This window comes from Artemia sp. Qi Xiang Cuo, chromosome 12 (assembly GCF_049724085.1).
Source record: "Artemia sp. Qi Xiang Cuo chromosome 12, ASM4972408v1, whole genome shotgun sequence".
Lineage (NCBI taxonomy): Eukaryota > Metazoa > Arthropoda > Branchiopoda > Anostraca > Artemiidae > Artemia > Artemia sp. Qi Xiang Cuo.
Genome location: NC_142805.1, coordinates 47046137 through 47068453, shown reverse-complemented (window position 1 = coordinate 47068453; position 22317 = coordinate 47046137). Strand labels below are relative to the sequence as shown.

Below are 22317 nucleotides of genomic sequence, written 5' to 3'. Positions count from 1 at the left end.
CCTTGGCTTCATCTGAGATCTATTCATGTCTGAAAACCGGGATTGTCTAAGGTTTTTCTTTTATGTGTTATACAAATATTGAGATTTTTCCGTTGCGTAATTTATCTCCTTTGTTGCCACACTGAATCTTGAAAAGAAACAAGGAGGAACTTTTGTTCAGCATGGTCGAAAAATATAATAACTATGTCTTTGAGGATGACTTAATCCTCCACAGTCCCTGGGGGAAGGGCTGCAAATTATGAACTTTGCCCAATGTTTACATATAGTATTTGGTTATTGGGAAGTATACAGACGTTTTCAGGGGGGGGATTTTTTCTAGTAGTGGGGGGGGGGTCAGAGGTTACGTGGGAGGATCTTTCAATCGAGAAAGTTTTCATGGGGGAAGGGACATTGCTATGAAGAGGGCGCTGGATTTCTTAGTATTATAAAAAAAACGATCAGAAGTTAAATAAAAAAAAACAAGTTTTTCAACTGAAAGTAAGGAGCAACATCAACAGCAACATCAAAGGAACAGAAATTATTACGTATATGATTGGGTTCGCCCCCTAGTCAATACCTCGCTCTTTGACTGTTTTTCAGAACTCCTTTTTTAAAACAATAAAAAAAGCTTTAGCGTAAAGAGGGAGGCGTTGAGGAGGGGAAAGCCCCCTTCATATACGGAATAATTTCTGTTCGTTTTGAGTTTTAATGTCGCTCTTTATTTTCATTTAAAAAAACTTGTTTTTTTTTATTTAATATTGTTTAGAAACAAGCCCAACAAACGGTTGTAAAACTAAAGTGATGAATATAACAGAATAGAATGGCACAATTGGTCTTTCTAAAAAGATGCTTTTGTAGGTAAGTTAATTAATATTTGAAGTGTTTAATGTTAACAATATCCATGTTAATGCGTAGCTTAAATTTATGGCAGTGTTTGTCTTTCGCTACAGCAATCAGGGAAGTTACAGTTTCTAGGTCTCCATAATGTTTTTTTTTTTATCAGTTTCTGCTGATTTCTCACACACGTTCCTTATTTTTAAACTTGGTGCCCGCTAATGCGGGGCCCCCATGGCGTCAATAAAGTTAATAAAGTTTTCATGAAAGGTCAAACCATAAAGTTTGTCATACCCACACAAGGATTTCACCTTTTTGACTTTACAGCACTCTTTTATAGGTAGTAATTGAAATAATCATACGTGGAGCTGAGAAACCATCTTTTTAAGCATTTTTTCCTTTTCATAATAAATGAAAATATTTTTTTTTGTAACCTTTTCCTTTTACCAAGCAAAATATTGAAACAAGTATACATTATTATAAATGTAGACATTAATTTGTGTGTCGTTTATTTGAAATTTTCCACAACTTTTCATCTATTGGTTGAACTTTGCGGACTATCTTGAAAAATTTAAATAAAGTTAACTTTTTTCCGACAGCAATAAAGTCAACAAAGTTATGAGAGGAAAACTGTTTATTAACATTGTGGACAGCTTTATTAACTTTATTGACATCGTGGGAGCCCCACATAAGTGCTATGAATGCATGACATCATATTGAGGTCTTTTTCAACAACAATTAAATTTCCGGGTTTTTCTAATTTATGTTGTAGGCCTATATGGTTGTATAAGTGTGCATTTTTAGTGTACTTGGTACTTGAATGGAAATAATATAAAATTTAACGAATTGGGTTCTGGAAGCCTCCCCCCCCCCTCAATCTGTTTGTCTCTCTCAGTCTAGCGCTCTTTCTCTCTCTCTTTAAAGCAAGAATTGCGAATTTCGTTGTCTATGAAAATAAGCAATATATTTTATAGCTTTTATTCTGTTGTATAGTAACACCCTTTTATCATAAAACTGATTCTACTCTTTGCTTATCCTTTTGAATGTTTTTTTATGCGTTCGGTTTGACTCTTTCTAGTTAAGTTTTACAGTTTTGATTGTCGCTCCTCAGTTAGCATCTATTAAATATGTTCATTCGATGCGCTTTTTAAGATAAGCTATAAAAAAATGCCTTAGGAATTACTCAAAAAGAAACACCTGAAGGGATTCTGTTTCCTAAGACAGTGGCAACCATGGTAAAGGAAGATCCCCAGAAGTAGTATTAGTATATATCTGGTTAATTTAGTCCTGTCTCTTTTTACTTTGCGCTACTAATGCTAATGCGGTTGTTAGGATAGTATGTCAATTGGCACGGTTCTGGAGTCAATGTAAGAACCCATTTAAACAAACCCTTCAAAGTTTTTAAGGGACACAAAATCAAGAATGATTTCACGTTTTTTGTTGTACATGCAGTTATAATTTAAATATACTTCTAGCTCCCTTTTTGTAAAAATCTATGCAGTGTTGTCATATATTGAAGGTTCGGCTTAAGAATTATGATAAAAAAAAGAAGGGAGAGTATCCATCCACTGGAAAAACTATCCTTTTGAGGAAAATGAAGTCATAAACTTTGCGGTCTGTATCACAATTTGGAGGACAAATTCCAGAATTAATTATTTTCTGTGTTTCAACTTGTGCCCTACTTCGTTTCAGGCAAAGTTGGAAAAACTGCAATCAGAAATCTCACAAATCGCAAAGAAAACTGGTATAACATCGGCAACAACACTAGCGATGACTGCTGCCAAACGTCCTGATCGAGTAAAAGAGCAAGAGGTCATCCCAGATGTAGAATGGTGGGACTCGGTCATCTTGAATTCCCCCACCTATGAAGGTGCAGAAAATAATTTAAACAAAGAGTCTATCACTCAGTTGATTGAACATCCTATACAGATGAATCCGCCCAGTAAGTAAATAAATTTTTGGAAACACTAGAACTCTTAGCTTGTTGCGACCTCTCTTGGGTATAAATTTGCTATTCAGAGAACCAATTCCATGTTTGAAGAATGAACACTTTAAATTTTGTGTTTATTGATAGGCCTGGGTATTACTATTGCTAACACTACTTCTACTAACAACTCACCGCAGCACCAAGCAGCCTGAGGCCAACACAGCTACGCACGCTCCTCCTCCACCCCAATCTATTCAAAGCCTCCCTTTTCACACCCGCCCACGAAGTTCCCTTTCCTTTAAATCTTTCTTTATAACGTCCTCCCACCCCAGACGGGGACCACCTGCTTTCTGTTTAGCCCTAGATGGTTGGCCAAAAAGAACAATCTTTGGCAATATGTCATCCTTCATCCACACAACGTGCCCTAGCCACCTTAACTTTTCGTTCATTATAGCCCTAGAGAGCGGTATTAACCACATTTCTGGTATAGCCCATTGTTTGAAATATGGTCAATCAGCCGGGTAACCAGAACTATCCTTAAGCAATTTCTCTGGATAACATCTAGCAAATCTTCATCAGCTTTTCGCAGCGTCCGTGCTTCAGAGTCATATTTGACCACTGTCATCACTGTAGCTTCTAATATTCTAATCTTGGTTTGCAGACCTATCTTCCTATTCTTCCAGACTTTTTTTAACTGTGAAAAAACACCCTGAGCCTTGGCTATTCTATATTTAACATCTTCACTGCTCCCACCATCTTTACTAATAATACTACCAAGGTAAGCGAAGCTGCCCACCTGATCAATCTTTTCATTACCCAACGTCACCTTTTCATCTTTACTTATTCCTAGCCTTAGTGACTTAGTCTTCCTAACATTAATTTTTAAACCAATTCTAGCACCCTGAACTCGCAAAACCTCTAAAACTTCATTCATTTTGCTCACGGTTTCATCTAGGATGCTTAAATCATCAGCATAATCCAAGTCCAGGAGACTTTTCCATCCCATTTGATTCCGTGGTCTCCCATAGCCTTTCCTGTGCTTCTTAAAACAAAGTCCATCAAAATAATCCATACAAAGGGGGATAGAACACAACCCTGCTTAACTCCTGATTTAATACAAAACCAGCTGCTAACCTCATTTCCTACCTTAACCGAAGCAGTGTTTATCTCGTACATAGCACTAATCACTTTAATGTATTTGTCTGGTATACCATACAAGGATAAAACCTTTACTAAAGCTCTTTTATCAACAGAATTGAACGCTTGCTCATAATCTATAAAACTGAGGACCAAAGGTGTTTGAAAACTCAGGCACTTCTCAATTCTTAGCCTAAGAGTGAAAATTTGGTCGACACATCCTCTACCTTTTCTAAAACCGCACTGCTCTTCTCGTAAAACTTTGTCTACGGCATCTCTCAGTATAAAAAGTATCATATTACTAAGTAGTTTACTACCTACAGAGGCAAGACTAATGCCTCGATAATTACCATACTCACTTTTTTCACCTTTCTTATAAACTGGCTTAATTAAGGTTTTCCTAAAATCGTTAGGTACTTCCCCTTTTTCAAAAATCATATTCATAATCTTCAGTAACTTATTTCTAACCTCAGAGCCACCATATTTAAGAAACTCATTTACCACCCTATCAGCACCTGGAGCCTTATTATTCTTTAATCCTTTTAGTACTGTTGATAATTCCTCCTCACAAAACAAATCTTCCTTCACATCCAAGATATCACAAACTTTTTCATTTTCCTCTATATCTTTCCCTGCAACTCTATCTCGGTTAAGCAGATTCTCAAAATGTTTGGCCCATCTCTCTTTAGTTTTTTCCTTATCGCTAATTGCGACCCTATTCCTATCTTTAACTGGGCCAAGTCCGGATTGACTACTCCCTCTCAATTTGTTAACGTGCCAGTACAATATTTTACTATTATGCCGTTTAGCTGCGTCTTCCAGATCCTCGGCAATTTTATCCATGGCCTCCACTTCACACCCCCGTAATTCATATTTTAATGCTTTCTCCACTTTCTTTACATTTATTTTGTTTTCATACGATCTATCACTCAGATAATTCTTATACAAGTCCTTTCTCCTTTCTTTTAAACATAAAGCTTTTTCACTAATATTCTTAGCTGCAGTTCTAGCTTTCTTCCCTAATACACCTTCAGCAACTTCACAAATTATTTTTCTAAAATTATTCCAACCATCTTCCACATTATCAAATTTTAAACTCTTTAAGTTTAGTAATCGACTGTTCCTGGTAAGTTTCTCTCAAATTCTCATCCTGGAGTCTACCAACATCATAACTTCCCGGGAGGTAGTTACCCTTCCGATATTTCAGCTTTAAATTAACCCTTGACACTACTAGATAGTGATCTTTACTTTTAACATCAATAACAACACTCCTATATACCCTAATATCCTGTATTGATCGTGCCAGTCTTCGGTTTACTATAACATAATCAATAAGGTTTGCTGTCTTACCATTTCGTGAATAACATTTTAACTTAAGGGTCATTTTATCACCAAACGCCGTATTGGTGATACCTAGATTGGTATACCTATAAAATTGCAAAAGCCTGTAGCCCTTGCTATTTTCTTGTCTCACAACAAAACTACCTAGTCTAGGATACCATCTATCTCTATTTTTACCAACCTGGGCGTTAAAATCTCCCAGTAATACCATCATATTTCTACCTGGGACCCTGTCTATTTGCTCCTATAACTGTAAGTAAAATTCATCTGAGTCACTAGTATCTCCGTCAGTCGGTTCTACAGGGGCGTATACTACTATAGCTGATACCCTGAACTTTCTAGTCATAAAATGAGCAATTAGTATTCTATTATTAATACCTTCCCAGCCTAAACAAGACTTATCAGCTTCCTTATTCATCGTGAGCACTACTCCCTGTCTATGTACCCCATCCTTCCTGCCTGAATAAACAAATTCTATATAACCTAATTTCATGCTTCCTGCCCCTTGGATATGAGTTTCTGAAATTCCTTATAAATCCAGTTCGAATCGTCTGAATTCGTCAGTCAAAATGTAGATACGATAGTCATTTTTTAATGTCGTAACATTCCAGGTTCCAATTTTCATGTTCTTTAAATCATTGAAATTATTTTCGCATCAGGAAAAGCAATGATCCCGGATACCAGTGCAGGACGGGGATCACATATCTTCTCAGTCTACACCGAAGTGCTCTAGCCGGCTTAGAACGGGACAGCAAGAAGTCCCTGGGACCTCCATGAATGGAGGCTTTGTGCAATTCTGGGCCCATCCTGGTCACAACATGGTTTTCAGCACTTGGCGATGCTCTTCTATCAACAAGAGTCGAAATCCTGCACAGACAGTCTCAAGCCTATTACCTCCGACTCATTATATATTCATGTCTACAAATATTATGCTACTATGGGGAGGCAACCCATAATAGATTAATTAGCTAGGAAGAGGTTTTTCAGCCCAAAGACGCCCATCAAAACATACCAAGCCCAGAAAAAATGTCCATTAGTCAGAATCCCGTGCGAATGCTGTGTCGTTTACTAGGCTATAATTTCCTTGAGGGGCGCCACTCCTCAAGTGGGAATAGAGTTGACCGCAATGTCCAGTCTTACAGGTACCCCGAAACGGTTGAGGCAGCTCTTTGCAGAGGCCGTTGTCCATAGATCTGGATCTTACGCCCTGCCACAGTTGTCCTCCTATAGAGGATCCTCCCGCGATGGTGTTCTGCATCACCATGCAATGTAACCCATTACTGGGAGACGGTTTGCAACTCATGGGACTTTTGGACAAACCAGTGGGCCCTTTTGAGTGTACATTTGAGGGGCTTTCTTCCTCCTCCGCCTGTATTTATGACCCCGGGCGAGGGTGCCCCAGTTTCTATTATGGAACCCCCAGGGACAAGGTCCCCCCTTGGTCCGTGCCTCCTATTGAGTTACCCTACATATCTGTAGAGCGTTCCCCTATCGCCACCTGGGGACACGCTGAATGGCATAACTACAATGTTTAAGCTCAATCATGGGTACCACCTTATAAAGACTTATGTTGGTTAAAGGAATCTACCAAAAACTTGAAAAAAATATTAATAAAAGGGCTGTTTAGCACCTGGTCTTAATGAAACACAGTTAATATATATGAGATTATAACTGAGGTAGCCTATGGACAAGGTGAACACACTACTCACTGTATTTTTTTAATGTCCTTTCTATAAATGATAATTGTTTCACTTATAAATGCCCCTCTTATGGACCCATATATAGCCCTAGGATAGGTTACAGGTTTGTACAAAAACTGGAAAAAATAGCACACACTCAAACAACAAAATTTTTACTTTATATTATGCAACATGTTTTTATTAGTCATAGTGTTATTTACTTTCATTGATATCTATATTCATAAACTATTTTTAAATAACATTCAATGTTACACATTTTTTAATGTTTTACAATCAGATATAGGTCCAATGGTTTTAACAGGTCAAAAAACCTGTTCGCAGAAAAAACAAAGCACTGTTAAAAATCATCCAAAATGGCAGTAATGAAATTTGAGTTAAAACATTAGTTGTTGATTTGATCATTTTTAATCAATGCCTATTGAATATATACCTTGGAAGGAATTGATTTACAACTGTTGGGTACATTTTTAATAACTTTACTAACTCATTTCTTGTGGCAAAAATAAGAAACTAAGGGTTACTTTAGGACCTATTAAATAGCTTTAAATTGGACTTGCAAGTGAAATGATTATTATACTTGGAAAAACCTGGATCAAAAAGTGTAGCCATCTTAATTTGTCCCTACCTCAGTTATGGAATCTTGGATATTACAAATTCTGTAATATCAAATCCTGGGTATTACAAATTTTGTTAAATAACTTTCTGTATAAACAGGAGAAGTGGTAAATACAAAAAAACGACAAACAAAGAAAATAAACAAATAAATATTTTCAACAACGAAACTACTAAAGCAGATGCATCAAAACAATTGTATCAAGTGATAAAAGGACCTAACTACAAATAAGCCTCTTCTTTGTAGCTTTTTTGTTACAAAAGATGCAAAGCTCGACGTTCGATGTGAGCAACCAAAAGCTTCTTTGTATACTTTATTTAGACTGGAATTAGGAGCCCAAGGTAAGTTATCTGATCGACTGACTTGATCCTACTATTCCCAAGAGGAATATTGATACGGTCAGAGGAAGAGATACGGTCAGTCGGTTGGGTACCCAAAACAATCCGTAGGCAATCTCTCTGGAAAACATCTAGCAAATCCTCCTTTGTCTTTCGGAGTGCCCACGCTTCAGAACCATACTTGACCACTAACATCACTGTAGCTTCCAATATTCTAATCTTGTTTTGTATACTTGTCTTTCTATTCTTCCAATCTTTCTTCAATTGTGAAAAAAAACCTGAGCCTTAGGTATTCTACTTTTGACATCTTCACTAGAATCACCGTCTTTTCTAATAATACCACCAAGGTAAGTGAAGCTGTCCACTTGATCCATCTTTCCGCTATCGAACATCACCTCTTCGTCCTCACTTATTCCTAGTCTTACACCACGTAACTCACCTTATCTTGCCTGTGTCAGAAGATAAAAATGAATTACAGGATTTCTTTTTTTTTATGAATTTCGTCTTTTTCTTCTTCTCAATGGTTTATAGATAAATAAAAATATACTTTAAGATCTTAAGGAACGACTGTATAGTGCCTCCATGGTGTGTGTCGGTGGCACTGTAGATAGATATATACAATAGAATTATTCCCTATGTCAACCATTAGACAAGCCGGGCCGAGATGCAACTGCTTCACAGAACGTATAAACAAGTATAAACAGAAGCGACATTAGATTTTTTCATCGGTAGGCACGCGTGGGACAGAGAGAATTGGTATGGCTGTAATTATGCAAAGATGAAGATAATGTTGGTTTAAGAATGGAAAGAAAAACAAAGAATGAATTTATAAGGATAATCAAGGTAAAAATATGTTTTATTTGAACAATACCATAACGTGATGACATTTGATGAGGAGATTCGGCGCTTCGGATTGATATTTCAGCTTCATAGTTTTGTTAATTTTTTTTCAAAGGGAAATTATGTGGTCGGTATGAATGCAGACTCGTAGCTAAATTAAATTTAGTCACTTCCTTTTTTCACATATGTTTATTGATATTGGTTTGATTTTTATTGTCTGTAGTACCGAGGAGCCCATTAAGGAGATAATCAAATACTAGTTTTCAAAAATGTTGCCTCTTTGTTCAAAAAAGGAGATAATCAAATATTTAAACTACTAAACCTAAAATAATTACTTGCTGTTTATTTTTCTTAATAGGGATTTCTGTTCATTTCATGATTCTTAAATTTCACTTCGTAACAAGGCCGTATCCAGGGGGGGGGGGGTTACCCGGTTTACCCCCCCCCCCCCGAAATTTTTGACCGAGTCGAAAATAAGTCGAAAATTAGTAAAACCTAGGTAAAAATCAGTAAAATTAATCGAAAACTGAGTCAAAATTAGTAAACCCCCCCCGAAAAAAAACCCTGGATCCGCCCTTGCTTCGTAATATACGAGGGCTATTCAGAAACTAGGGAACGCTTCCGTCTGACGCCGCTAGGCGCGTGGCTATAACGTATGTTTTGGTGCGCGCGTGCTCGTAGCTTCAGTGGGCATCCAGCCGTGAGAACGAGAATATCTCTGCGCTGACCCTTTTCCCATTATTATAATTTAAAATGTGCGCTGCAATTTCAAGTCCCACCAGTTGTGTAGTGAGGCCCGTAATACGGTTTTTGTTTGCAAAAACCGATAGAAATTCATCGGCAACTATGCGAAGTGTATGGCAACGACGTAATGAATGAAAGTTCAGTGCGAAAATGGTGTATTCGGTTTAAAAATTGCTGAACCAACGTGCGTGATGAAGAGAGGAGTGGACGCCCGAGCTTTGTGACAGACGATCTTCTCACCGAAGTCGATGAGAAGATTCGTGAAAACCGTCGCTTCACAATAACGGAGCTTTCGCTTTGCTTCCCACAAGTTTCACGGACTTTGTTGTTTGGAATTGTGACTCACAAGCTTGGCTATCATAAATTTTGTGCAAGATGGGTGCCAAAAATGCTTACAGACCTCCATAAAGGTCAGCAAATGGGAGCAGCCTTAACATTTCTTGACGCCTACCACACACATGATGATTCTTTACTGGATCGAATCGTAACGGGTGACGAGACGTGGGTGAAGCATGTCCATTGCGATACAAAATTGCAGTCTATGGAGTGGGGGCACACGAGTTCCCCAAAAACAAAAACAAAATTGCAAATCTTGTCAGTGAGGAAGATTATGGCTACTGTTTTTTGGGATAGGCAAGGTGTGCTCCTTATTGACTTTCTCGAGCGTGGTGCAACAATCAACTCTGATCGGTACTGCCAAACATTGCGCAAGCTTAGAAGAGCAGTCCAAAACAAGCGCCGAGGAAAGTTATCGTCAAAAATTTAGTTTTTTCATGACGATGTCCGACCTCGTATGGCAAATCGAACTGCAGAACTTCTTGACTCATTTAAATGGAAGATTTTCCTCACATCCACCCTACAATCTCGACCTAGCACCAAGCGATTTTCACTTGTTCCCGAAGAAGAAGAACTGGCTAGTGACACAGCGTTTTGATGACGACAACGAGCTCCGGGCTAGCGTCACTGAGTGGCAGAGATTGCAGGCGGCGGAAGCTTGTCCACCGCTACGATAAGTGCCTTAATTTGTTTGGTGACTGTTTAGAAATGTAGCATTTTAGTCACTCTTTAAGATGTATATAATAAAATATTTTTCCTGTACCTAGGTTTTGTTTTATTACAGAACGTTCCCTAGATTCTGAATAGCCCTCGTACAAGTGTGCAGTCCTCGGTACAAGTCCTCGCAGCCAGCTTCCCAGTTCTGGTTTTTGCACTCAATCCAAATCCAAATTCGATGGATTAGTCCTGATTCCGAACAAGAATTCCTGTAATGTTTTAGGAAAATGGAGTCACAGTCTTGCAGAAAACGAACAACACCTAGCGAAGGAGCTGTAAGGTTGGATAAATGCAGCCTTCACCGCTCGTAGGCCTTTTCTGCCATAAAAGAATAAGTTTCGTCGGAAACTTCACTATTGCCTTGAATAAGCTTTGCAGCACACATCAGGACACTTGTGCCAAGTGAGCAGCTTCTTAACAGCAAAACCAACTATATATATATAAAAGTTTAATTTTCAAGGCTATCAGATACTTCTTTGAAGTCTTCATTCTCTTCTTCCAACAGAATCTTATTGCTTTGGTGAGCTGTGGTAAGCCCGGTCAACTTCACTTGTGGTATGTCACTTTTTCTGTGAAAGGAAGTCGACCAAAATATTCCCCTGGTCAGGAATTAGCTCGCAGTTGCTGTATTTTTGCAGCTACTAATCAACAATTATCCAACCAGTATCCAATAATTAACTAACCATTATTCAGTGACGGACAAACATGCACTGGATCGTTGATGAGAGATTAAATGGGAGGAGCTTTTTATACGCGCCGAGAATGTAGTAGCCGAATATTATTGAATGTAACGCTACTGGTTAGTTTATCTACAGTGGTCGGTAGAAAGCAGTCATCACCAGAGTTAAATTTTTAAATTGCTTTATGTTTAATATTTGTAGACTTAATCTCTCTTCCGCTTTTGAGTTTCTCCCAGCAACATTGATTATTCCAAAGGCCAAAATCACCTCATGGAGTGAAGAGTAAAAAAAGAATATCCTTGAAACAATGAGACTTGCTAGGTTAAGTCAACCTTGACCAATTCCTATTCAAGAGAGTAGGTCAGACTATTGAATTATTAACAATGGGAAGAAGGTTGGGTGTTCTAAAATTGGCCCTTCTGGATAATCACGGGCGTGGGTCTCTCCTCTCTGTGCGGCTATGTTTATAAGTGCTACTGCAAAAATACCCTAAGCGCGTTTGGTTACTTGTACCGTACAGACGAGTGAGCTCAAATTCCATCTGAATTGATCATTTTTACAAGTGTGGTGATTTTGAAACATTGGCAGTAGATAAATAACTATTGACTTTTTAAGAATAAGTGTGTATCTTTTAGTTACTCTCTGTGTGTTTTGTTTTTTGTCTTGTTTTTGTCAGTTCAAAAACCAAACTGTTTAATCCATGTTTTTAATTATGGTACTCAAAGTTTAGTGCTAAAAGACAAAAGAATTTCGCCTGTTTAGGGATTAATATTTGCGTTTTAGATGGCGTTTTGTGTAACTGCATGCTGTGACACCTGCCATTGGGGGAAGACATTTTAAATACATATGCAAACATACGTGAAAAGAATTGGTTTTATCATTTCAACATTCATGTAAGGGCTCCTGGTTTGTAACTACTATAATGATGATTTTGAAAACAATAACTACTAGGATGATTTAGAAGGAATCTCATTAGATGTATTTGAAGTTTTCAATTTTTTTTTTGAGTAAATTTCAAGACAATTAGGGGTGTTGTAAGAGGTGTTTTTCAAAACGATTTTACGCCAGGAGGGAAAAACCCTGTATACTCATATTCTACCGATATTTAACTTCTAAAACGTCATAAGATTTTTCCTTCTTTTCAACCTTTCACTGACTTACGCGTTTTTGTTTTGATTTATGCTAGACCTTTTAAGCTATTAAAATGTTTTCATGACATTTAAGTAAATCGTTGGATTTAATTTAAATAATCATGGTCTGTAATTTGTAATCCCAAAGCATACTTAATTACCTACGTCATTGGGGGATTCTTTTTAACGTGATTTTTTTGTCCCAGAGGTTAATTCTGTGCACATGATAATTAAGTTAAATTGAATATTTACTTTTCAGTGACAAATTTGCTGCCAGGTTTCTTACCTGTTTTCTTAACGAAGAAGGAGCGGAAAAAACTACGAAGAACTACTCGTCGAGAAGCATGGAAGGATAAACAGGAAAAAATTCGGCTGGGACTTGAACTACCTCCTGAACCAAAGGTTCGTATTCTCTTTCAAATACTTATTCAGCTTAGTTTATGTCACTATAAAAGGTGCCCGATTTGTTGTGAGAGTGTTAAACATTTAAAAGCAAAGCTTTGTATAAGAATTTTTCTTCTGCAGATGCTCATTGGCCGCTAAGGAGAGGAGGTCTAGTGACATGAATTCTAGAGGGTCTTGGTAGCTCATTCAAGGAGACGCAGTGCGAAACTTCAAAAATTGAAAGGGTGACCCTTCTTCCTCTATTTTGACAGTTAATTAAAAAAATTTCCGAAAAAGAAGCTTTTTTAAAGTAAAGAGACATGTTAAACTTATGACCAGCAGAAATAAATTACCTTCAAAAATTCAAACTAAAAACGACCAGAAATTACTATTAAAGAATAAATGAAACCCAAAACGAACAGAAATTAAATAAACAGTTATATAACTGAATCTTAAAACGAGTAAAACTTAAATTGAATATTCAGATCTAACTTAAAATGAACAAAAATCACTACAAACAAAAGTTTGTCTACTGCCCCCTTCCCTAAAAGTAAAAGTATACAACCTATTGCATCATTGGCACTTTGCTGAAAACTAAATGTGTCTTGAAAAGAACAGTCTTGAAAAGAAATAACAAAATAAATTTGAATATTTGATATATAATGATATTAATTGCTGAAAGCTCAGCAATTCAAGATTTTATTTCACCGTAATTTTTATTTTTATTTACAATGTTGTAAGTACAAAAGAAATATTCGTAATATAATTCGTTTTCAGTAAAACACTAATTACGCAGTAGCTTTTGATTATAAATAATTTCTTTATAAGAGAGACAATCTGGTGTACCAGAGGCAATCTTTTGTCATTTTTGTGTGCTTATTCACAGTGTGTCATTTTTGTCTTTTGTCATTTAGTGTGCTTATGTCATATTTTGTGTGCTATTTACAGTGATTGCAGTATTTTGAAGGTTATTAAAGTGTGAGTTTTTTTTGTTGTGTTTAATTTAACTTTTTTTCCGTATATAAATTCTCCCGGACATGAAGTGGATCTTTATTATTTAAAGTTTGTTGTTTTTTTCGTTTCTTTTTTTCCACTGTTTTGTTTAAACGATACCTGTTTTTTTCTCTCTTAAATTCTTTTGACTCAATGAACCATTTCCAGCTTCTTCTTACTTTTTATCCCTTCATTGCTGAAGCATTGATTTTTTTTTCTTAATCTTAAAGTTAATTGTTCGATTTTGAAAAAAAACGATGCCAATTCAGAAAGATGTAAATTAACAAAATAATAGTGAATGAAATGTGATATATATACGTCATTTTTGCTAAAGGTCATAATTGGGGTTCTCACGAAATTATGTTGCGTAGTTCCGCTCTTACTGTTAGTAGTAGACGATTCTTATCTACCATAAGAAGTAAGTTTTTGTTTTTTTGTTGTTGTTTTTTTCTTGCACTGGCACAGCCAGTTAGGAATTCCCCTGTGAAGGGAAAGTCATACAGTTTGAAAAAAGTGTTAGTTATATAATTTAGTTGGAACGGCTACAGCATGCAATAATCTTTTTTCTTCAAGTTCGATTTCTGTTAATAGTAGACATTTTTTGTCTGCCGTAAGAATTCTCTTCTTCTCTCTATTCTTTTCATTGCACTACAACTCTCAGCTAGGAGTAGAACTTTAAAAGAAATGTTGCACACGTTAAGAAAAGTCAGCACAAAATTAGGCGGAACAGCTGCTGTATGCAATACTCTTTTTATTCTTTTTCCTTGTATTTGTTAATTGTTAATATTCAATGTTTCCAGTTGAGGATATCCAACTTCATGCGTGCTCTCACGACTGAAGCAACGATGGACCCGACGAAGATAGAAGCTCACGTTAGAGCTCAGATGGCAAAAAGACAAGCTAAGCATCAAGCTGCTAACCAAGAGCGGGCGCTTTCTATTGAACAGAAGAAGGAGAAGAAACTTAAAAAGTATACAGAAGATACATCAGTTGTTGTTCATGTTGCTGTTTATAGGTAGTCTTTTTTCTTATTTACATAAGAAAGCAATTTAGCTCAGCCGAAACAATTTAGCTAATGGTGACCATATTTTAGTCCAGTGCCGTCATGACGATTAGTTCCGGATAGTCCTCTTCCTCACCACCCTCAGTGGTCCCACACCATTCAGGATTAATACATAAGACTATAGAGCATGCACAAAGTGTAAAAAGTAACCTTTTTAATAAAAAATAAACTTCCTTTTCATTTTTTGGTATAGAACGTGACATTTTTCTCTAAAAATTTACCATCATGGATGACGGTAAGGAAATAGTAAGGTAAGGAGACTCGCGCAAACTGATGTATAGTGATGTTGGTTTCGTCTTGGGTCAGGAAACAGACAAGATGAGAAACCTCGAAGTTACTTTTATGTGTAGACATGTTCTTGCCTGAAATGTAGAAGGATGTTTATAATTATGTATTGTTTTACTGTATAATATCTAATATATTTCCTTGATTGACTTCTCTCAGAAATTGGAACCCAATGAAGACATTTAAGGACTGCGAGGTAGGAAAAAGGTATTGTTGTAAAAAAAATGTTCTGACCGCGAATACAAATAAATACTTACAGTCAAGTTTGGATTTTTCATTCTGTAGAATTATTTTCTTATTCATTCAATTAATAGACGAACCAAAATAAGCTTTTTATAGGAACTATAGTTTTTTTTCTTTTTTGAGGGATAGTGCCTCCTCTTTGACAATGACTGAATACCAAAGAAGAGAATAGACTTGAGCACTGTGGATTTTTCCTTAACATTGAAACAGACACCAGTTAGTAATTATTTGCAAAGTAATGCCCTAGGAAACCATTCCACCTTTCCTGGTATAAATTAGAAATGACGTGGTTGAATACAAAATAGAAGGTAAAAGAAAATATTTCCAGAAGGCAGTTTAAATATGCACACTATTTGGTTCTTTTTAAAACAAGAAATTCTAAACTGCAACTACAAACCAAACTAACCCATTTTTTATTTCTTCATACTTACTAAAAGGTCTTTTCTCACCAACTTTTAATGGCGTGTTGTAAATCCAAGGCAGTTCTCAACTTAAAAAAAAAGTTCTGAGCTATAGCAATAGATGACAAAATGCTAGTGATTTGAGGTAAATATACTGAATAAACTAGTAGTTTGATGTGATACCATATACGTGAGTTCTTGTAGTTTATGATATATACAAAGTAAAACAAAATGGGAAATGGAATTTCTTGAATCTCTACTTCAGAATCTGTACTTCAGCTTGATGTTTAGAATGTAAGAGACAGGAAGAAATTTTCATTAAATTTGGCCCAATTTTTTTTTCAGTTGCGGGAATGATTTTGTGGTTTACTTCAAAGCTTGTTATAAAATTTTTTTCTTTTTTTCATCATTTGTTACAAGTCTTCTAAACTCTTGAAGCCTCTTTTCTTCTCTTTTAGCCACGTAATTTGTTGCTGCAGGCCTGTGTACCTGTATTTTGGCCTTGTAAGGTGGCCGTAAAATTATTGCCGGTATTGAAATCTGCTAATTCCAATTTTTGCCAAGTTTTCATTCTCTCAAATCATCCGCTGGGATTGATCAAGGGACATACGCTCAACAATGCTTAATTTTATTGTCATCGGACAGTTCGTCTGAAAATAAACTTAGACCAATGAGTTCCTTTTAATGCCCTTTTCGGTAGTTGGCTTATTTCAAGGTCTAACTGCTGGTAATTTTTCACTATCAGTGTCATTTCTATTAAGTCCATAGATTCATCCCTTGAATGTTTCTTGATGTTGTCAAAATTCCATGGATTCATCCCTTGAATGTTTCTTGATGTTGTCAAACGTCCATGGATTCATCCCTTGCATTTTTCTTTATGTTGCCAAAAGTCCATGGATTCATCATTTGCATGTTTCTTGATGTTGCCAGAAGTCCATGGATTCATCCCTTGCACGTTTCTTGATGTTGTCAAAAGTCCATGGATTCATCCCTTGCATGTTTCTTGATGTTGTTAAAAGTTATCACTATCGAATGACTGTTGAAATATTCATATTGTTTTAATAATTTTCAAAAATCATTAAGCTTTATAATTTTCAGTTATGATTCATATTTATATTCATATTTATATTTATATTCGGAACACTTAACTATAAACTATAACTATAAACACTTCATATTTATTTTCGGAACACTTCATAATTTTCAATGATAATATGTTTCCAAACCGTCTTCAACTTCATGAACGATAATATCTTAGGAGAATTGGAACGTCCAAAACATAGCGTCAAAGTATTACTCAATAAATTTGTTTGTTTATTTATTGGAACCTTGCTTAACAACAATACTAAGAAAAGGCGAAGCTCTGGAAGAAGAAATAACCCCAAAATAACTTACAAATACAATATTTATGATTGAATTACAAGAGGTCAACATTAATCTCGCGGGGTACAACTGTCGAGAACAGATGAGCCAAAATATGCTTGTTGAATTTCGATTTGACGGATACCATTTTTTGCGCAACTTGTATGAAGGACGGAAATAACTAGCTTAGTGACGAGTAGTCTTGAGCTTCTCATGTCACCATTGTAATGCCAGGCATGTGATGGAAGCTGTAAAAGTTCTTTCCTGTGGCTTGTTTCGAGTAGACTACTAGCTCCTTTTGTATTTCCTGTATTTTCAGGTGTTGTATCTAAACACCAAGAACTCAACTGGTGTACTGCTTATCAGGAAGCATTTTTCCGTCCCGATGAACAATAATAGGTCCATTTGCGCTCAATGAGTTTTCAACTGGCTCAGAAAATGGTAGCCTTGTGGCTTGTCTCTCCCTGTAAGTTGTGTTCAATAAACAGAAAATTCACTTGGATGGTGTCCAAGGACAACATGTTAATGTAGTCATTAATTGACATTTTCAGGGTATGATAGGATGCTTTTGTCATGAGAACTGCTACCAGGTACAGTGTAAAGTTTATTTTGTCTCAGATGATCAAGTTTCCTTATTTAAGTGGCTCAGAGGTCTTTTCATCCATGAAGCAGGATGAAAATCAGTATGAGAATCTTTCGTTAAACAAAGAGAACCTGACACATTGAATTGATCAGATTTTATGTGGAGTTGAGGATCGTCGTAGGAACTACGGCTTTAAGCCCCATTCACAGTGATATTTTGCTAATACTAAAATTCAAACTTAAGTACTAACTACCAGATTTGTCGAATAGTGTAATAGGCTTATAAAAAAAAGTTTCTTCGTCTTTTAGTTGGAAGACTGCAATGTCAAATCACTGAAGCTTAAAAGGAAAATGTGCTTATGAATTATTGGCCGATTAATGTTTCACTAGGCCTATAGTTTTATTTGACTATTTTTAGGCCTAAAGTCTAAAATAATATGATATCGCTTAATAATAGTGTGTGTTTTTATTTTTGCTTGCCATTCTTTTTATTGTTTCTACCAGTGATTACGTCATTATGCTGTTTATATTTGTACGTTTTTTACTATTTTACTCCATTGTACTGTCATTGAACTTGTGGTTCGTTTTACATTATAAAAAATATATTTAGTTGTCAAATCAATTAAATCTGATTAAGTTCTTTTTTAAAGGCTAATCTGATTTAGTATTTTTGTGTATTTGATATTTTATCATCACAATGGTGATTAATTGCGACCTTTTCGAGTAAAGAAAAACATTCCTGTAAAATAAGGATCATAATATTTTTAATTCATATAAAATAGAAAATTAAATTTTGTATCTTAAATTTTCTTCCTTTTTTATGAAGTGTTGCTTAATTATATCTAAATCCGATAACACATAAATAAACGTTGTTTGTACTTTTTTTTTAGATTTTTGTTACATTAAATGAAAATGGCTTGTTCTGATTCTCTCAAATTTTAAAGAGTTTAACAAACAAACATCACGTTTTCAGTTTGTCGAAAACTAGAATAGAAAAGGCCTTTGTAATTTCATTTAAAGCTTCCCTGTTCATTAAGTTTGCAATTAAAATTGGATTTCTATTTCTAGGTTACGGGATTTGAATAATCCAGCTAGAAAATTCAAAGTAGAAACGAATGCAAAGCAGCTTAATATGACGGGGATAGCCCTCTTGTTCAAACGTGTCAATCTCGTCGTTGTCGAAGGAGGACCTAAGCAGCAGAAAAAATACAAGAGGTAATACATAGCCCTTATGTAAATATTATCGAACCAGACTGAATTCGGATGAAAAAAATTGTGCGGTGAATCACTTTTTTTGGTTTTGTAAATCCTGCTAAATTGAAAAATAGCAAGATCTTATATAAGCCCCATTGAACACACACTTCTTAGACATTCCGAATCTCAGCTAAACTAGATGGGGCTCAGCTAACCTATATTGCTTAACGGCTATAACTGCTTACCCGTTCAATAATCTTATTTCAGTTGATTTTTGTATTTTTTGACATTCATTAGCCATTTGCAAATATTGAATTACGATCAAAGGCACTTATTAAAGCTTATTTGAATTAAGGAATTATTGCGCTTCAGAGCTCAAAAAGCTCCATTTCGTCCTTTTACCGATAGAAAATTCTTGGAATATACTTTTATCAGTATAAGTTAACAATACTTTTGGCTAGTTTCAAAGGTTTTCTGGTTTTCCAAGTTCTTATAGACGTTTTTTGTAAGGAATTCATTCTGATATTCAACTCACACTAAGGTTATTCAATGATTTATTTCAAATTATTGCAATAAGCTCTGTTGAAGATGGGGTTAGTTAGCTGAGAGTTTAGCTAATATGGGGTAAGTTAGCAGAGTTAAAATGCTGTTGACTATCCAAAACCTAACTTCTGTGTGAAATCTAACTTAACTGAAAACCCATTGTTTTTACTAGTCTAACTTTGACTGTATATTAATATGATTTCAGGCGCATTATTGTAAGTTATGTCATTGAGTTTATATTTGTTTTGCCAAATTTGGAGTTTGAAAGGTAAATTTTAATTAAAATAAAACAGATTACGTCCACGATTTATGACTATTGTCTAAATCTCGTGAATTGTTCTAAATGTTCGCTAAAATGAGATATTGTCTCAGAATCTGAATCTTTTATTTCAAAACAGCTTTCGTAGTCTTATAAAAAAAAAATCGGAAATTAAGTGGCGCTGTCTCTTACAATCCTAGTCCTTGGATATTTTATTAAGGGCTCTCGCAATAAAAGCTACGAATGAATTTTTGAACCGGCTAGTTCTACAAGGTACTTTCACTAATTCAGTCTTCTTCTTTGTAAGACTACTGAGTTGGTAGCAGGGGGTATAAGATATCAATTCTTAGGACAAGTAATGGGAAATGGGTCAAAACGCATTATTATGAAAATGCAGCGATTTCTAAGGGATTCAATCTCTGAAGACTCAAGAGCAGATTTGTAAATAAGCAATTTTTCTCCAAGGATGATTTTTGCTGTTCTTTTCTGAACCTGTGAATACTATCACTTAGATATTCAGTATTATGTATCTGAGTTCATGCAAATTCTAATATGCATTAACACTAACATACTAAATTCCTCGGATTTAATTTGTTAAAGACATTTACAAATCCCTGAAGATGTGCTACATTTTACAATTACTGTACCTTTTTCTTCTCGCATTTGTTGGATGATTGGGTTATCGCATAAGTAATCGTGGAATGCTCGAACGTGCTGCTTGTTTCAACATTTTTTATTTATTTAAATAGTTGTGCAATATGTAAAATAGGAGCTTTGAAACTTAAGAATATGTGAAGAATTTACTTCAGGGAGAGGAGAGAAGTAAGCATGCGCCAAAAAGAAATTAGAATTATATGAATATTTTAGGACATTGCCGGGAAAGTCACTACTTCTCGTCGTAAGTCTTTATCTAGGATGTTTCTTTTATGAAGTTGATGAGATCTCTTTAATTATAGAACTTCAATATTTTTTTTCTTTTTGGACGAAAAAATTAAGTTAATGTTATTATTTTCCACACAGTAGAATTTTTCTTCGAATTTTGTTACTAGGGCTGATGATAGGGAAACGAGACTCTTCTAAACTAATCCGTAAATGGCGTTGATCAGGTATAGGACCAAATGTGAATTTATCGTCGGTTACACATGACAAGACTTGTGCAATAAAAAAAAATCTTAAGGAAATTCATCCTTAATATTAAATTTGATGGAATAGAATCTTATATGATAGATCAGCGAAATAATTGATAGATTATCGCACTTAGGACTCTCAAAGATATTAAGAATGCTGGGTAGGCAATTGTTCGTTTCGATGGGACTTGAGTTCGTTTTTTCCACCTTCCTGGTACACATTGTTAGTTAATATTAGTACGATATTTGAGGCAGAAAATCTTTCTGCTTTTAATCATTTATAAGATGGAACTCCTGTTTATATGAGTTGTGCTATTGTTAATTTTTTTTCAATTATCATCTGTATTTTTTAGGCTGATGCTTGACCGTATTAAGTGGACAGAAGATGCAATTAAGGACCGAGCAGGAAATCATTTTGGTCAAAATTCATGTAATTTGGTTTGGGAGGTTAGTAACAGTTTTATATTACTTTTCAAAGAAGAAAAAAAATTGGTATTATATTCTAAAGTAAAAATCGTAAAATTTGGAAGAAGATGTAACCACATGAAAATCCACACTGAAGAAGGGTGACGTGAAAAGGGGCACACCGGAACACTAACTTTAGTTCACTGATATTCATTGGTCAATAGAAGTTAAGCTGCGGAAAACCTGTAAACTCCAACCATGTGTGAACAAAGGACTAAGTCTGTGTGTTTGGGGGGGGGGGTAGGAGGTCAGGAGTTTTCATGGCGAACTATCTAAAGCGACTATGACTATCTCATGTTTTATCTGTGCCTGTATTCTTGCTGGTATATACGCAGGGAGGCGCGAAGTCTCAAGTTTTTTTTTAAATTTTTTCTTATGAGCTTGTTTCTGTGTGTCGCTTGTCCCTAAAAAAAAAGTTCCTATCCTAGTTGATTATCAATTTTAATAAGAAATTAAAATTTCTTCCAATTCAACTTCGTTTTACACTCAAATACCTAGTCTTGGTAGGATATAGTATGAAGAGAAGAGAGTGGGAATTATTCGCCAAGTTATTTTTGAAATTCTAAAATTAAAAAGATTCACCGATTTAAATTGAGAAAAAAACATTATACCCAGGATTTGAATATAAAGGAATAAGAACAAATACCAACAAAAGAGTAAGGTTACAAAAGATGTACTACTATAACTTTGAACCGTGGGCCAGCGAGTGACGCATTTATTTATTTGAGATGGCCCACTTTAGTCTTGAAAAGGGGTATCATTGTAGGGATTTTTTTTTTAGACAAATGAAACGTTTTAATTTCAAAATGAAGCGAATGTTTCGAAAAAAAATTTTCTTTAAGGGTAGGGTTTGAGTTCGAAAGGGTTATGTTTGGTTAAAACGGATCAACAAGAAGTTCATTAACCATGTCCTGAGTATAATATTTCAGTCAGGGGTATTTCCTTAATAGATAGGTTGCAACTAATTGTGCAGCATTACCTGCAACCTCAGCCCATAGTAACCGAAAATTAAGAAACGTGTTTTTAAATAAATTTTCAAATACAGAAGAATCTTCATTCTGCAATGGTAACTATTGTCTATGTTAGGCTTAAAAACAAAA

The 22317-nt window shown here is 35.5% G+C and overlaps 1 protein-coding gene across 1 annotated transcript in view; it reads left to right on the top strand.

Annotated features, from left to right (window-relative positions):
• Positions 1–22317, top strand: part of Prp3 (pre-mRNA processing factor 3) — a 57436-nt gene that overhangs the window by 25539 nt on the left and 9580 nt on the right. The window contains exons 6-10 of the mRNA XM_089098266.1: positions 2506–2755; positions 12576–12718; positions 14494–14708; positions 18698–18844; positions 21106–21199. Of these exons, the coding sequence (XP_088954392.1) occupies positions 2506–2755; positions 12576–12718; positions 14494–14708; positions 18698–18844; positions 21106–21199 (849 nt within the window). The remainder of the gene's footprint in view (positions 1–2505; positions 2756–12575; positions 12719–14493; positions 14709–18697; positions 18845–21105; positions 21200–22317) is intronic.